The 17,375-nt window shown below is 41.0% G+C and overlaps 1 protein-coding gene across 1 annotated transcript in view; it reads right to left on the bottom strand.

The window, feature by feature from the left end:
• Positions 1–1,078: 1,078 nt before the first annotated feature.
• NR4A3 (nuclear receptor subfamily 4 group A member 3) overlaps positions 1,079–17,375 on the bottom strand; it is a 31,154-nt gene continuing 14,857 nt past the window's right edge. Inside the window, exons 6-7 of the mRNA XM_019509159.1 lie at positions 16,139–16,317; positions 1,079–4,217 (exon numbers count right to left, since the gene is read on the bottom strand). Coding sequence (XP_019364704.1) covers positions 3,955–4,217; positions 16,139–16,317 — 442 coding nt within the window. The 3' untranslated portion in view covers positions 1,079–3,954. The remainder of the gene's footprint in view (positions 4,218–16,138; positions 16,318–17,375) is intronic.

The following is a 17,375-nucleotide window of genomic DNA, read 5'->3' as shown; positions in this document are numbered from 1 at the left end:
TCCAAGCCAAGAAGCATGCCGGTGAGGCTGCTCTGGGAAGTCCCTCTGAAGCTGCTATTATAGCTTTGTTTTCTGCTGTGCTTGAGAGCAGCTGCTGGAGTAGCATGGTTATTTTCTTGAACTTCCACCCCTCCCCTCCCCTCCCCACCCCAGCAGAGTTAATTAGCCTGCCTGAGTGCCTTGCTGTGGCAGGGACATTGACCCCAGCCAGAAATGTAACTACTTCCAGGGCCTGTGATGCACCTGGGACCCAGTGCCGGATCTAGCTCCCTGGAAGTTAATTGCTTTAACTATTTGAATGCATTAGGAAAATTCTGAGCTGAAAATTGTTTTTTGCCTCTTTCATTAACAAGATTAGTGTTATTTTAAAAAAAAATGATGATTACAAAAATTCTAGTTTTGAAGATTTTTCGTGCTCTGTTTTGTCATGTGTTTAAATAGCGAGCTGCAGCTCTTGTACATCACTTGACATGACTTCTTGCTAGAAAGTTCCAATAAGTAATAGTTTCTCACTGAGACACACCACAGCCACTTGTAGTTGTGGACATACTAAAGCAATGGCAGGTGTCTTTTAAACCTATGTCAAAAATGCAGTCATGACTAAATAGGTGAATTTGGTATAGACAAGATTTGCTTTCCTCCAAAGCCAATGCATGCTGAGGAAAGGGAATTGCTCTACTTTTTAAAAGCACTGCTGGCATATTCTTCCCGGGTTTGTTGATTCACAGGGTTGCAGAATAGGGCCGTGCTCTTCTTTTAAGTTGGCCTAGCTAGCCTGCTTTTTCTGGGTGTGCAGGTACTCAGAGGAAGGAGAGACTCCATGTGCTCTGCTCCCTTCATAGTGTTTTCTCACAGAGGCAAGGCCTCAGTATCCAAGAAGGATGTTGTAACTACTTGATGTAGATTTTTCTTTATTTTGTTTAAGGCTACTTTAATTTAAGTTAAAGTTAAGCATGCTTCCAAAACTTTTTCTACTTTTAAGATTCAAGTCAGCAAATTTTTGATGTCCTATAACTGATAAGAAAGTCACAGCAGATTGTAGCAGAATTTAAGCATATCTGTTCAAGACACATGGGGGCTCTGAAAAAGATGTTATTCAATTTAATCATTTTAATTTACATTGTATATGTACAAGAACATCATTTCTTTCAACCCACAGGTTAACACAAAAAAGCACTGCTGTTAGAAGAGCAGAGAAACTTTTGAAACACTCTGTTGTCTGAAATAAAAGCAAGGCACTCTCCTTTAACAGCTGATATAGTCCTGAATTCAGCCTGCAAAAAAGGCATGTTCACACTGAGAGAGCTCTAACAAAAGTAGCAGAATTATCTGCTTTAATTCTTTCTTTTGCTATCATGATTTGCCATTGATTGTACTGCATGAATAAATTTTGTGAACTGAAATAAGTGTGAAGAACATTCCATAGATTACATGCTTTTGAATAGTATCACAGTTGAGAACATCTATGGAAGACTGAAGCACACTGGCTACATGACATCTAACATAGGGCTCCGGACCTCCTAGGAGCAACATCTGTCCTAAGACATGTAGTTAGTTGCAACAAGAAGTCCTTTAATTGTACAATACTAATTTGTGTGAAAATACTTTTCAATGAGCTAGTCCCATTAGTGCTGCGAGCCCATGTCTGGGAGGTGAGGATGCTCAGCACTTCTCAAGATTTGTCTTTAAAAAGATGATTTCTTAAGGTAGGGGTAGCCAACGTGCAGTATGGGTGCTGTGAGGGGCACGGGCAACCTCTGTGTGTGGCACGCAGGAGATCAGGGAGGGAGCAGGGAGCACAACAGCAGCTGGCTCAGGGAGCATAGGGAAGAAAGCAGAATGCAGAGCAGCAGATCAGGCAGGGAATGCAGGACTAGGAGCAGAACGTAGAGCAGCAGACTGGGCAGGGAAAGGGAATAATTTGTAGCATGCCTGCAAAAAAGGTTGACCCCCACTGTCTTAAGAGACTTTGTATTTTACACAAGGGGACAGAAGTAAACATACCTTTGAAATTGTGTGTGTGTGTGTGTGTGTTATATACAAAAGTTCAGATTCAATCAAAATATACTTGTCTTGTAGGTGAGGTGAAACACCAACCTACAAGAAACATGAGATTCTCTGATATTTAATTATGCTATTATGTTTGCACGTAAGCTTAAAAGTCAATACAAAAAGCAATACTCTTCCAAATATTTTCTGCAAGTAAGCTGGAAATATTAACTTTAGTGATTAAAAGTCTGTTTTCCCATTGATGCTACTAGAAATCTCAATATAAGAATAATTTTTCATAAAGCACATCAAAACATAAGTGATAAAATACCAGATAACTATTTTAAAACCATACAATGACTGATATCTGGGTTATCCTTTGCAGCAATTAGGCAATTCATTTGGCATCTGTTTGATTGTATAATTTAATTTCCATATAAACAGCATAGTTTAAAAAAAGACAAAAGCTAGAATGTTTAAAGCTAACAAAAGATACAGTGACATCAGATTGACATTCAAAAAATTTTTCTTAGCAAAATGACCAACAAAATTTTGATTTAATACAGTGCATATAAAGTTTTTTAGAACTAAAATCTTTACATATTATTTGAATTTAGCAAAACATGAGCAAGATTTTAATATCAAAGTGCTAAACAGTACTGCCTTAAAAGTCACTGCAAATAAACTGTAAAATAACTGCTTGTGAAGTGACAGATATTTTATATACAAATGGTTAATAAAAAGACATACACACAGATATATACATATATATATACAGTTTATATATATGTATATAGTTCTCTAACTGCTGTAACTGAGTCAGTGTGAACACCTTAATTACTCAGTGTAACACGGCTCCCGTGAGCTGGCAGTCATTGCAATAAATACAGGCAAAGCAATTACAATATACCATGCATACAAACATTTATACAAATAAAGACACTATGCAACAAATTATTTCATATTAATATGGCATCAACAGTATAAACATACAAAAAAGGAGTACGAACACGGAATGTTTAAATGCAGCCCACTATATCCTTCCTAGCACTTACATTCATACTATTTTACAAGACTTGCTTCTTCTTCAAAACCATTTTATGTCTGTTAACTAACATGTTATCCAGATTATATTCTAAAATGTAACTGTCCCTGATGCTGACCCTGTACGTTCCAATCACTACTTACTTCTATTTCCTTATCTAAGGAACCAGTGCTCAACTGAATCACAATCTGTACCAGTGTTTTCCACACTAATTTGTCAGTATGTCACACTACATGGATTCAAGTTTGGGAAACTGTCATGTAAGTTAGTGCATTTAATTTTCTTACTGGATTTCTTCTGTTTTTATCTTCATATTAAAATAAATTAGTTAATAAACAAGACTTAGTAAGACAGCACTTTAAAAAATTGCACTTGAACATGGGAGCTAACAGCCATTGTCATTTTGCTATATCTAATTTATATGAAATACTCAATTGTATGTACTTTGTTAAAAAAAGTGAACTTTTGTTTAGTTTGTGCCAATATATGTGCCCTTGATACAGGAAGTATGCTAAAGTATTGTCACAAAACACATACTACCCTGGCAAACAACTATTTGTTGTTCTTGTTTTCAAACACACAGTTTTCTACCATTTTATTCCCCATATACAATGAGGTGTTAAACATTAGATTTAAAACAGTCATGTTAACCTTTTACTGCTGGGATAGCATCGTCCAAAAGTGCCATATTAGCAATTTAAAAAACCCCAAATCACACAAAACCCCCCCAAAACACGCCCCCTAGAGAGTATTCGGCTAAGTTTTAGGCCTCAGACTGCAAGGAAAAAGCGCCAGAAAAAGTCCTCATTTTAGGGCTGGAGCTGCTTTTCTGTTATGAAAAGGCAGAAAAGTTAACTGTACGTGACAATCCATTTGCCTGCTCTGGTAGGCATCTGCCTTCCATGAGTGTTATCTGAGACTCAGAAGGGTAAGGTGTCCAGAAATAGCCTGTCAATGATGGAAGGGGGTGGCACCAAGTCTTCCAGTTTCAGGTAAAAGATGCGCTGCAGTCCCAGTGTGCAGAGAGAACGCAAGTCAGAAAGAACACCCAGTACCTTAGGCTCCGCAGACTCAAGTGGTTGTCCTTTGTTTTGACAGCTGAAAGCTAAGTGGTCTTTCAAGCTGCTAGTGATCTTGTTGCATAGCTCTTCCACTTTCTTTGGTTCTTTTAATCCATGCCGTTCTGCAGAATAATGGCAAAAGAAAATGTAAGTCTGCATCATTATTCCATGGTATAAAAATAAATTTGATACTTAATCAGTTATCTACCTATAAATAAAAAGTACAGTAATTTACAAGACACACAGACTGTATGTAACTATATATAAAGTATGTGTGTCTTGTATATTATTGTACTATTTATTTATGGGCATATACATAGAGAGTGCACGTGCCTGTGTGCACAGAAACACGTAAGTGGGAGCATGTACACACACTTCTGGTAGAATATTAGTAGTGGCTGTGGTAGTACAATGTAATGTTGACTGACCTTTTTCATATAATAAGATTTAATGACTGCCCTTTCCTGCTAGCATTAAAAATATTTAGCAGTGGCTTTCAACTATAATTGAAATTATAATTAATATATTGAATCCAAGCTACTGCTATATTTGCCACATTTTTTACAGAGTAAGACATAATTTAATTGGACGATTTTCTGGCAAAACTATCACAGAAGGTGGTTTGGAGATTTTCCTGCCTCCCTACCAGTTGTGAATGCTCAATAACTATGGCAACCATTATTTATTCAGTGAATTCAAGTGGGGATCAATATCTACTGCCAGCTCCATCAGAACCAGACCTGGAATTCCACTAGGAATTTACAGACTCTCTCATAAGAAACCAAAGACACCTCAACCATCCTTTGTTATTTTGATCATCTACTCCCTTTATGGTTTATTTATCTCTAAAAGGCTGGAGATAAAAGTAGTCTGAAAGTCAACTATTTCCAGCTTCAAGAAAGCAACACATAAAGTAAAAAAGCTTCCATGCTATCCATCCCAAGATTTATGAAATTCCTAAAAACAAAACAATGACTTTTAGCTAAGTAGGGCTTCTTCCCTTTATCATCTGTTAAACTGTTTTAGAGAAGCTATACATCCTCAGTTTATTAAGTTTAAAGAGCAAACTTCAGATTTGTATTTAATTAAAAACAGTCTTTCTGCAAGCAAAGGGTAAGTTCTACATTATTGTTTACTTATCAGGATGCACTGGATGAATTAAAGTAATATATTTCTGAACAATAATGTAAAATAATCTTGATGCATTTCAATTTGCCTTTGAATTTTAAATTCACATATAAGGGAGAATCTGTTTCATTACCAAAGATATGATAAAGTATATTTTAAATATAGTACTGGGAGGTGTAGGAAAATGCACATTAAATTTACTGGCAAACAGTATATACAGTAGTCACCTATTAGCAACCAGGCAGTAAAAATGCTGAACAGAGGAGAGAAAGCAGAGGGCTGTGAAAGTTCTTATGTTCAGTGCACTCTCAACTAGCTGCCCCCTGTCCTCCTGCCAAGGTCATTCTCCCTTTTGCATACAGTTTATTCTCCTTGTCCATCATCAGTAAGGATCTGATAAGAGGCAATGACTCCTGCCCACCTCCCTAAAAATGGGAGTCAGTGAAGACAGAAAATGTTCTTTGCCCCCCTCAAAGCAGGGAGAATGTGTATAGGGTCTTTGAAGGGACTTCCCACACCTCTCAGGCAGATCTACATATGTGTGGATGTGCCGTGAGGTATGGGTGTTCTTAAATTCTCCCTGCAGTAGCTATTTGGTATATATGGCTTTTATGAACTAATTCAACACATGTTTGTGCAATAAGAGTAGCAAAGAGTCCAAGGGCCTAATCCTTCTCTCATTTTCATTTATTTTACGCATATGCAGCTTTGTATATTTCAGTGGAGCTAACTTCTCGGTTACACCAATTTAAGATCAAGCTGCAGATGTGTACATCTTTAGCCAGAAGCTAGTATGTTCTACTATTTAAGTACCAGCAGTCTGCCTTGTTATCTGTCAAATACCTGAAAAATATTCATCCAGGCAGCAATATATGCTTCAAACATCTTTTTTTCACCTTCAAGGAATTAAAAAAAACCCTAGGTATTCGAAGTGACTTGTTTACATTATAACATGAAGTGTCAATGAATATTTAATGCATATCCAGTAAATTGTGCATAGTTTAATTATGTAAGCCTGACTGTACAGATCATGTAAATACTTCCACTGATGCAGCTATTGAAGAGCTGAGGGATTAAATATTTTGTAAAAACGTAAAAATCTGTAGAGATTTTAAATCAAGTCTTATAGGAAATTGTATAGAACATTAACTTTACTTCTTAGCCTTTGAAGAGCTCTTACCTTTTAATCTGTTTTGAGACTATTTTTTAGCAATGTGAAATAAGACATATTTATAGGCCCAGAGATCTGAAATCCTTACACAGATCCACGGTTTGACTTTAAAATAGTACAACAAAGGTGGTCAAACCTACTGTATGCATTTCTGCAAAGTTTGGAAAATCAAATACTAATCTTGAGCACACAAAACCTGTTGTTCTTTTTCAGTCAGGATCAAACCTGTAATCTTGGTCTTTGGTGTAGTTATTAAACTACCAAGTTTAACAGGTTTTATTAAAAATGTGTTTTGTTCACTGATTAGCAGTGAAATATGCTGATGCAAAATATGAAAGGTGTAAAAATGATCTTAATTTGTTACTGGTCTTGCTTTAAATAGCAAATCCCAGGGAATTTTGAATTACGACATATTTCACCCTCTATATGCTCTGTTGTGCCGCAAGAGTAAAGCAAACTCTGAACAATGAGATTGTCCTCTACAGTGTGAAAAGCCATGGGGTGGCACTTTCAACTTGCAAATCTTCACAAGGAATTCCTCACAAAGATTAATTCAAATTGCTCCTTTAGAAAAGAAAGCTTGTCTCCTGCCAAACTTGCTGGATGGATGGGAAGCCAGGTCCCTCCTTACTGAAGCCTGTCCCTTAGCAAATGGTATTGCCCTCCGCTTACCTCCTTACCAGTCCTTATCCATCTGCTTCCCATTAATTTCTTGAGAAAACACCTAATTAATTATAGATTTAGGTATACTTTGGTCTGTAGTAAAGGCTCAAAGAGTACTTTGAGCTAGTCATTTATCACAGATTTTAAATCACTGGGAAGTTCTTTTTGATTGTGACAATGCTAGTTGTATTTTAAAAGTAGAAGGAGCCAATTTTGCCTGCCACACTTACAAAAGTAGCCTCATTGGGTCAAATGAACATGAAGACCTGAAGTCCAATATAACCATTCACTCCAAAGGAAGCAGGAGCAAGCCCTTGGAATAAACAGGCCTAACTGCACCAAAGTCAATGAACTTGTAACCATTTACACCAGGTGCTAAATAGACATATTGGCCATGTCCAGATGAGTGTGGCTGTGCAGTATGTGGTGTCACAAGCATGCCTGCAGCTCCTTTCAGGTGTTCTCTGTGCTGCAAGGTAGCAGTATGGGGGAGAGGGGTTTGACCCTGGGAGATCCTGGGGTCAAAAAAACCCACCAAAAAAAAAAAAAAAAAAAAAAAAAAAAAAAGAAGCAGGGCAGTACATGCAGGGACAGCACGTGCCAACCAAAACTGAAACCTGGCCAGCTGGAGCCATATGCCGGCTGCTGGCCAGGCTCTGAGTGGCAGTAAAGTCTGCTGGGGCCAGCCCAGTGCTGGCCCTAGCCTCCCCTACCCTACCTGGGGTAACTCGCTGCACACCAGAGGGCAAGTAGCACAAGCATTCCCTAGGAACAAGTTAGGAGTGGCACAAAGTGTTCTGCTGCTAGTTGCTCCTGGGGAAACAAACAGCCATGCTCATGGGGATGTGGCCATTTGGTTAAACTGGAGCACTCATGAGAATGAAAGAGCAGGATTTGTCTTCAGAATGGCAACTAATAAAAACAGGATTTTCCCAAATACCTAAGAGGTGCATAATTACTGTTGCATTCCATTTTTCTGATGGTAGTACTTGGACAGGTGCAGAAGAGGTGAAAAATAGGACTTTTCTGTTTAGCATATCATTCCTTTCCTAAGTAGGATGTCAACCACTTTTGCAATAAAGTAGTATTTTCTATCAAGAGTGGCCTTCATAATCTGATGAAAGGGACTTGTTAGAAGTCTTTCAGAACATCTGACTCAATGCCTCTGCAAAATTGCAGTTAATCCTGCCCTATTCAGAGCAGACTCTAAACACAGCTAGTTTTTCACACCCTTCTGCTTTACCACCAAGCAGCCTGGGTGATCTCAGTGAGATTCCATGCTATAAACCTGGTTAAGGGCAAACACTTTGCAAGAAGAAAAAGAAAGAGCAAGACAACCAGTTACCAGCTGAGCTGAGGTACCCTCCCTTGCCCTGGACAGTGGTGGACTATAGTAGGATTTGGAATCACTAAATGAAGGTTGACCTCTCTAGACAGCATGACTTCTAAACATTTGAGGGATTTTCAAGTTCTGTATTTTAAGTCAGTCTAGGTCATGGTTATCTTGAAGATCTAGGCATCAGACACACATAGATTAAGGATACAACAAATCATTAGTCCAGACTCACAAAGGGCCTGTTTATTTACTATACTGAAAGTATGGCTTTGTCCCGGTTTCAGTATAATTATCTGATTTCCTCTTCCTTCTTCATGATCACCTTCCTTTTCCATAATTTAAAGAAGTGTGGGATTTAACTGATTGTCTGCTGGGCCCACAGCATTTTGGTAGTAATGTGCACTATTTGATGGATACAAAAGAGAATCTGGACATTACAAGCCTCAGAGCAACCTACTACTGTGCAATCTGGAACCCAGGAGTCCACTGAATGTCACTCTGTGCTTGCTCCCTTTAGGAAGCATTATGCCACAACATGATGCAGAGTCCAATGGAAATTTGCTTTTGTTGGGTTTTTTGAGGGGGAAGTAAGAGTTACTGCCTGATCAAAAGGGAGAAGAAAGTTAGTAGACAAGAAGAGATGATCTTGAGCAAATGCTTCACTTTACTGTTGCAAGCATCCAGAGCAGAGCAGAGGACAAAAGATGGTAGAATCTGGAGATAGTAAGTATAACTGGCTAGATTGCTCTGTCTTTGTACCCTAAGTCCTGCTGCTGACCTGACTTCTTAGTGTGTTGCTTCCCTATGAATGGGCCCAGCATACAAAAAGTCTCCTGTGGGTTGTCAAGGCAGCAGTGAAGGGCTAACAGCTGCTACAGAGCAACTGAGTTTCTCTTCTACTCAAGTTGGGGAGATCTGTGTTTGGAGGGGATGCATGTCAGTCAGATCTAGGGACTACAACTGGACCCTTGATTTTTTCCTGATATGAATTATTATGTTTGGAAGGTGCCAAGAATTGTGTGGGTATACTAAAACTGGAATCCCTGCAGCAGGTGAATGAATGCAAACTAATAATGAACAGAGAGGCAAAAAATGTAGGACTTGATCCTGCAAGATGCTGAACATTTTGGTACTAGTTTAGTAGAGCATCTAACCATATGCACCTTGAGCAAATGCAAACAGTTGCTAAGGAGACATCTATTGACCTGTTTAAAATTAAACATACACTGAAAGTTTTTGCTAGATTAAGTCCAGAGTACGAAGCACTCTACAGGATGAAGCCCACAGTGTCTGTTTAGTGAAATAATATTATTTTTTGTACAGATATGAGAGTGACAGAGAAACAGAGACAGAGATTATTTGGAGACCTTTCCATTTCAGACATTAAAAACATTAGGCTAGGCTAGCTTTAAGACTTAGTCAAATTGCCCCTTAAATGATTTTCTCTATAATCTAGGTGTTCATATTTTTATACTGTTGCAATCTATTCCACTACCCCTCTGTAAAACATAACATTTTATATGGGCATGTAGAAAGCTGTAGAAAGACTTAAAATGGCTTTCTGCTTTAAAGCCTGGTATAAATTATAGAGTTTTACCAGTGAAGCTTTGTAAGGAGTTGAGGGAGTTTGTATGTGGAATAGGCATAATATTTCTGTGCTCCAAAAAACAAACCAAATTAGCAAGAATTGTAAAGGGGAGCTGAGACTAGTAAAGCTTAGTCAAGTCTGACCAGTTTTTACTTTCTACATTAGTACCCTTCATCTAAATGTCTTCTTCTAACACTTCCAAATGTTTTTCTAAGTGACCTTTGGAGCCCCCATTCCAATATGACCAGAATAAGTGGTCCAAAAGAAACAAAGCTGCATAGACTCATTTCTTGGTTTCATGGGAGTGGTGAAAGAATGTTGCAGTTTTCTATTTACTCTCCTTTCACTGATGCTCTGAGCCCTACTAGTAGGCTGTAAAGGAAACTGTGTTCAGCTCTGCTTAACCAATTGAAGTGAAAAAGGAGGACAGAGATAGAGAGTGAAAGGGCACTGCCAGATGTGAAGTTCCCTGCTGTAACTCATGGTGCTTTACAGGCAGTGGCATGAGTTATAGTGTTCTTCCTAAACCAACAGACATTGGCTGTTGGATCTGGGGGTTCGGGGATCAAGCTCCAGTTTGGAGTCCTTTGTGTCTGCAGCTGCTTTCCCCTAAGCCCTGCCCCTCCCCCTTCCCAGCTCCAGCACTGTCTTCAGAATGAGAGGATGAAAAGGGAACAGAGGGAGCTTGAACTAGGGTTTGCCCAGCCTGCACTGGTGGGTGGGGCAGGTGGATTTGAACCTGGCCACGTCATGAGGGTTCAGGCTGTTGCACGATTGTACATTTTTAAAGTGCTCTGTAGCCATGCACTTGTCAGTGCATAGCTGTAGAGTGCTTCACGGGCCTGACTGTGACAAACTGTCACTTCTGTCAGTGCCCAAAGATCCTACAAAACCACCTTCAATAAGAGAGATATACTGGGTGCATCTACACGTGTGCTTTACCGTGGATTAGCTTTGCAGTAAAGCAGCACAGTCTACATATGTGCTGGTATTAGGGCACAGTAAATTAATTAACTCTGTGGTAAGACAGTACTGCTGGGGGCAGTACTATTCTATGACAGAGTACTCTGCGGAAATGTATGTGTAGATGGTGGCAGGGCTTGGCTAATCTCCTTAATGATTACTTTGTGTTGGTCTTCCATCAGCCAAATGGGATCACCCTGCCTGACAAGATGCAGGATCACTAGGGGAAGGGCTAACGTAAATTCCTCATTGGCATGTATCTTGTGAGGAAACACCTTGAGAGGCTGGACATCCACAAATCAGCCGGCCCGGATGGGATGCACCCAAAAGTGCTAAAGGAACTGGCTGACGACATAGTACAGCCAATGGTGAGGATATTTGAGAACTTGTGGTGCTCAGGCGAGGGGCCTTACGATTGGAAGAGGGCCAATGTAGTGCCTATCTTCGAGAAAGGGAGGAAGGAAGATCCAGAGAACTACAGGCCAATCAGTTTAACCTCAGTCCCTGGAAAGGTCTTGGAAAAAATCATCAAGGAAACCCTTAACAACAGGCTAACAGAAGGTAATATTCTACGAGATAGCCAACATGGCTTTGTTGCGGGTAGGGTCTTTCCTGACCAATCTCATTTTCTTCTATGACCAGGTGACGCATCACCTGGACAAAGGAGAAGCGGTAGATATTATATATTTGGACTTCAAAAAAGCCTTTGACTTGGTGTTCCATGATGTCCTCATAGCAAAACTGGCTAACTATGGCCTCAGCAATCTCACAGTCCAATGGCTGGGGAACTGGCTCCGTGGACGGACCCAGAGAGTAATAGTAGATGGAACCAAATCAACATGGCACATGGTGACCAGTGGCATCCCCCAGGGGTCTGTTCTCAGGCCTGTACTCTTCAGTGTATTTATAAATTATCTGAATGCTGGTGTCAGAAGCAGACTGGCTAAGTTCACTGACAACACCAAAGTATGGGGAAGTGCAGTCACCCTAGAGGATAGGCTGGCAATCTAGGCTGACCTTGACAGGCTTACCAGGTAGGCAGATCAAAACCTGATGGCATTCAACACTGAGAAATGCAAGTGCTCCTCCCTGGGAGAAAAAACCCACACCATACTTATAGGCTTAGCAGTGCTACACTTGCTAGCACCACAACTAAAAGAGACTTGATTGACCATAAGATGAACATGAGCCACTAATGTGATGCCACAGCCAGCAAAGCAAACAAAACTTTGGCTTGCATCTACTGATGCATCTCAAGCAAGACCCAGGAAGTCATCCTCCCAATTTACTTGGCCTTGGTGAGGCCTCAGCCAGAGTACTGTATCCAGTTTTGGGCTCCATAATTCAGAAAGGCTGTGGAGAAGCTTGAAAGAGTTCGGAGGAGGGCCACGTAAATGATTAGAGGACAAGAGTGCAGGCCTTATGAGGAAAGGTTGAAATCCATGGTACTCTTCAGCCTGGAAAAGCGTAGGCTCAGGGGTGACTTGGTGACAGCCTATAAGTACATAATGGGTGTGCATCAGGAACTGGGAGAATGTCTGTTCACCAGGGCACTCCAAGGGAAGACATCATCCAATGGTCACAAACTCCTGGAAGACCCTTTTAGGCTAGACATAAGGAAAAACTTATTTTCTGTCCGAGCCCCAGGGCCTGGAATAGACTCCCTGTGGACATGGTGCAAGCACCTACTCTGGATACTTTCAAAAAACACTTGGATGCCTATGTTGCTGGGATCATTTGACGCCAGCTGACTTCCTGGGGGCTGGACCCAATGATTTTACAAGGTGCCTCCCAGCCCCAATGTCTATGAAATCTATTAAATCTATGAACACAACACATTCTCACCAATGCCATTGTAGAGGCTAGGATATGGAGCAGCACAAAAGTTGTTACCTGTTTGTTGCTCGATAGGTAGAAAAAACGCTGAGATTGCTAGCAGAGGTGCTGGTGAGGGCTCAGGGCAGATAGCTGCATGTCTGGGGTAGGGATGAGGTTGCTGGGATAGGCAGGTATTAGGAGAGCTGGTCTGGGTAGGTGCTGTCTGACTAATGGGTTACTAAATGCTGCCTGTCTCTGTGAATGTACCTGGAAAAGTAAGTGGGTGCTAGATGAGAAATACCAGTATGATGGGCAGGAGTTTCTCTGGTCTTAGGTTCTAAGGTGCTAGGCCCGGCTGCTTTTGTTCATGCTCAAACATTTGCACAACACTGGATCTAGCTGTGGAGCTGTAAAAGGCTGCCTGCAGAGTAGGAGCTAGAATATACCCTATGGCAGCTCTACAGTTTCACAGCATAGGTCCAGAGGGTTTCCAGGATATTTCTATGGGGGAGGGAAAAACATTTTTACCTCTGAGTAAGTGAAATGATCACCTCTGAGAATAATTTAGTGGCAGAGACGGATACACTTAGACACAGTCTGGCCTTGGCAGCTGAGAAGGGAGAAATGGTATTCAGCGGGGAACTGACAACTGAGAATATAGGGCAGTAGGGGCCAACCTTTTTCACAGGCATGCACAAATTAGCTCTGCTCCCTCCCATGGTGATATTCTGATTTCCTTCCTTTGCCTAAGCTGCTGCTCTGCTTTCTGCTTCCTGACATGTGCTCCCTTACTGATCTGCTGCTTTGCTTTCTGCTCCCTACCTTACTGCCACTGTGCTGTTTGTCCTTTCCCACATCTGCCATGTACCATACACAGAGACTGCCCATGCCACTTGTGGCACATGTGCCACAGGTTGGCTGCCCTGGGTATAGGGGATATCCTTTACCTCCCAATACTGTTCTATTCTCTTCTCTTTTCCCTCAATAGGAGAGACCAGTTCGTTTTCTTTAGCACGTGTGGGTAATTACTCTCCTTAGTTTCTCTCTCCCTCAACACCTCTACTCCCTCTCATACTACAGGATCTGTTTTCTGAGAACTCACCTTTTTGGTACATAAAAGGTGTGTCTATATATGCTATAACTGTCCTTGAATAAATGAGGAGCTTATTGCTCTGGAGTGTATTGCTCTTGGGTGTGCTATTTGAATGTGCGCCCGGACCAATTAACTCTGGAATAATAAGTTCCAGTTTATTCATGCATAGCACGTGGAGCCAGGTTGGAGCAGCCCCTGCTAGCAGGAGACCCCAGAGGTCAGCCTGCCAGCCTGGGGCAGCTCCCCCTGGCTCAACATGCTGTGGAAGGATTGGCTGGGGCCACAAGGATGCTTCAGTGCAGGGCTAGCTGGCAGGCAGCCCCTGCATTGAAGCATCCTTGTGGCCCATGTAGCCCTTCCAGAGTCTACACATGTGCTGCTGCAGAGGGAATTAGTTTACTCAAGCCTCACTGGAGTGCACATGTAGACACCAAGATGTTTACTGCGCAGCTAATTAGTCTATTGCAAACATGCCCAGCAAGCACATATGAAAACAAGCAGCGCAAGAGGAGCACCACTCAGAGAGGCACCTCTTGTTACTTACAGAAACAAACCTACAGTTGGTGCTGCTGAAGACCAACCAAGGCAAAAAAAAGTACACAGAGCAGTAGAAATAACTGATTTTTGGTTCAGCCACCCAACCAAATACGAATTTTAAAACTTTCCTTTAGGGTTATCCAGATTTTTTTTTTCTTAAGTATTGGTGAATCAAAGCAAACTGGAGATGAACAAAACATATTCTTTGATCCAAAATTATTTCCTTTAGTTTCATTTTCGCATATTCTTTAACATTCTCTCAACAAATGTTTAATTATTTATTATATGCATAACAGCTTCAACAGGAAAGAGAAAAAGAGGGAGAGAGAAAGAGAGACTTGCCTCTGAATAACCTATAGCTCAGAGGTTAGGGCATTCTCACTGGAGGCAGAAAGCCCCTGTTGTCATTTCCTTCTTTGAATAAAGCAAAGAGGGGTATGAACCTGAATCTTTCATATTATGGTTAGTGTCCTAACCATTGGATGATATAGGGGCAGGTGACAGCCAAAATGTCTTCCTTCTTTTTGTGAATGGGGCCTAACTTCCATAAGTTTGCCATATCCAACATTTCATTTTTTTCAGCAAAATCTCTTAAATTTTCCATGAATTGCAAATGTTTTTAGACTGACAGAAACTACATTTTGGCAAGTAATCTATTAACTAAATAAAAAAAATCCTGCCCTACAGTCAGGCCATATGCTAGTATATTCAGGTCATCTGGAAAAATTATGGAAACCACTTTTCATTTGATCCAATCACAACAGAGTATATAAAAATAGAATGTGCTTCCAATTATAAACACTTTCCCATTACACTATTTCTGAAAAATAATAGTAAAGTTAATCAATGTGATCCATCCATGAAGAGTAAAAAGTATTTTGTGTTATTTTGGGGGAAAAGTGAAAAATGCAAAGACACTTTCTGCTGGCTGTGACAACTCCCTCGCTTTGGGCCTCTTAGATTAGTGTAAACTACATAATTCCACAGGCTTATTCTCAATTTACACTGGTGTAAAAAGGAACAGAATTTGATTCATATTATTCTGCACTTGACTATGGTGCAATAGACATAAATTGATTTAGAAAATTAAAATACTTTCATAGGAAACTATGTCTAAAGCTAAAACTGAGAGAGATTAAATCTTCCCCAGCTATGGGAGAGAAAAATACCATGAACTCTGAAGATGCAAACTTAGTCTCACTGGGTACCGGTACATGAACGCAGAGACTGCTCCGACACACTGTAATTACTGCACTCCAGCAGCCTCCCATGTCTCATGTATTAGTGTTCCTGTGCTTCAAAACAGCAGTGAGGTCACTTGAACTAAAACTCATTGAACAAGCTTTAGTTCAAGTGCCCCCGCCACCATTTTGGAGTGCAGGGACACCAATACATGAGAAGCTGCGGAGCTTTAATTAGAGCTGCTCTTTGAGCCAGTTTAAGTAAAGCTCAGCCTTCTCTCCTCCCGCTCTCCAGTTTCTAGAGCACATGTAAAAGTGCCCACTGATGTCAGCAGGAATTTGCCACTGGATTCAATACAGCCAGCATTTTCCCCCACATTTCCAAAACAGCATCTCTTCCTGGGTGAGAGAAATAATGCAGCTCACAAGCTAGCTTATCTGATAAAATAATAAAAGGCAAACTAGCCTTATTCAGAATACAGCAAAATCAGCTGCCAGAACTCAGATCTATGGGGGCAATAAAATGCTAGTATTTGGAGATTCCTTTTAGCAAAAGAGCACTTACCTGTAATCATACTTAGAGCTGACAGACATGCTAAGGCTGGGATATCAAGGTTAAGGCTCTGTAAGTTTAAGGAAAAGTCTTTAATAGAGTCGAGCCACTCCCCAAATCCACGAAGGCACTGAAGTCTATGAAGGACAAGTCCATTGCAGAATACAAACTTATCTTCAGCAGTATCAGACCTCAGATAAATAATATTAAAAAAACCCATAAGCACACATCTTTCACAATAAAGCAAACATACGGTCCTGAGATACCCATCATTTAAAATCCAACACAAATTATTATGAGATGTATGTGGGTATGTGTGTTTGACAATACACTTCTTCCTTGGGGCAAAAATACAACAAACAAGCTTCTTGGGTTGCTTACTTTGAAAGTGATAAGCCTGAGGTTAACTATAGTGTGTTGTAGGCTAATTAGTTAAGATTTTTGGTTCTGCCCGAAAGCATAAGCAGATTACATGTGACATAAACTACTTAATGCTGAACCTAAAGAAAACAGAGTGTGTAGCTTTTGAAAAATAAAAAAATAATAAGAAATAAAGTAAACAGAAATTAGTTCCCTTCAGTATTTCCTCCCTTGCATATCCCAAATTTCAAAGGATCAATAAAAAACAATATAATGGAGAATACATATACCATATAGTTTTCCCTCCCAATTTAACATGGGGGAAAAAAGCCCCTCTCCTTACAATCAAACAAGACACAGTGGGGGATAGCGTGGGCAGGCACCTGCTGTAGCTCTGGCCTCAGCCTGGTGTTGGGGCTACAGCTGGAGCCACAGCTGCAGCTGCCACCTGCTGCCTCTGTGCAGCCCACCACTCCTTCCCCACGGCCCCCAGTTCTCCCCTCCACCCCTTCTCCCTTTCTCTCCCCCTCTGCCACACTTCTTACCTTTGTTCTGCACTGGCAGGCTCCCTACTGCAGCCTGGGGCATGGAGCACAGCTCCAGCCTGGCCCAGTAGCAGCAGTGCACAGCCAACATAGATGCTACTGGGCCAGGCTGGAGCTATGCTCTGTGCCCTAGGCTACAGCAGGGACAGAGCCTGCCAGTGCAGAGCAACGGTAAAGGGAGGATTTGAAAGAGCAGGCAGTGGGGAGAAACTCTGGGTGGTGGGGAGATGGGAGGAAGGGGGAACAAGCACCTGAGGCTGTGGGTGACAAAAGCTGCATAAAGGGGGGAGGAGGAAGGAGCAGGGCAATTGAGGCAGCCTGAAGCTTGGGGGGCGGGGGGTAGG

This window comes from Gavialis gangeticus, unplaced genomic scaffold, assembly GCF_001723915.1.
Source record: "Gavialis gangeticus isolate Ggan-Ray unplaced genomic scaffold, GavGan_comp1, whole genome shotgun sequence".
NCBI classification, from domain to species: domain Eukaryota; kingdom Metazoa; phylum Chordata; order Crocodylia; family Gavialidae; genus Gavialis; species Gavialis gangeticus.
The sequence above is the reverse complement of the archived record's forward strand: the minus strand, read 5'-3'. Positions and strand labels throughout refer to the sequence as shown.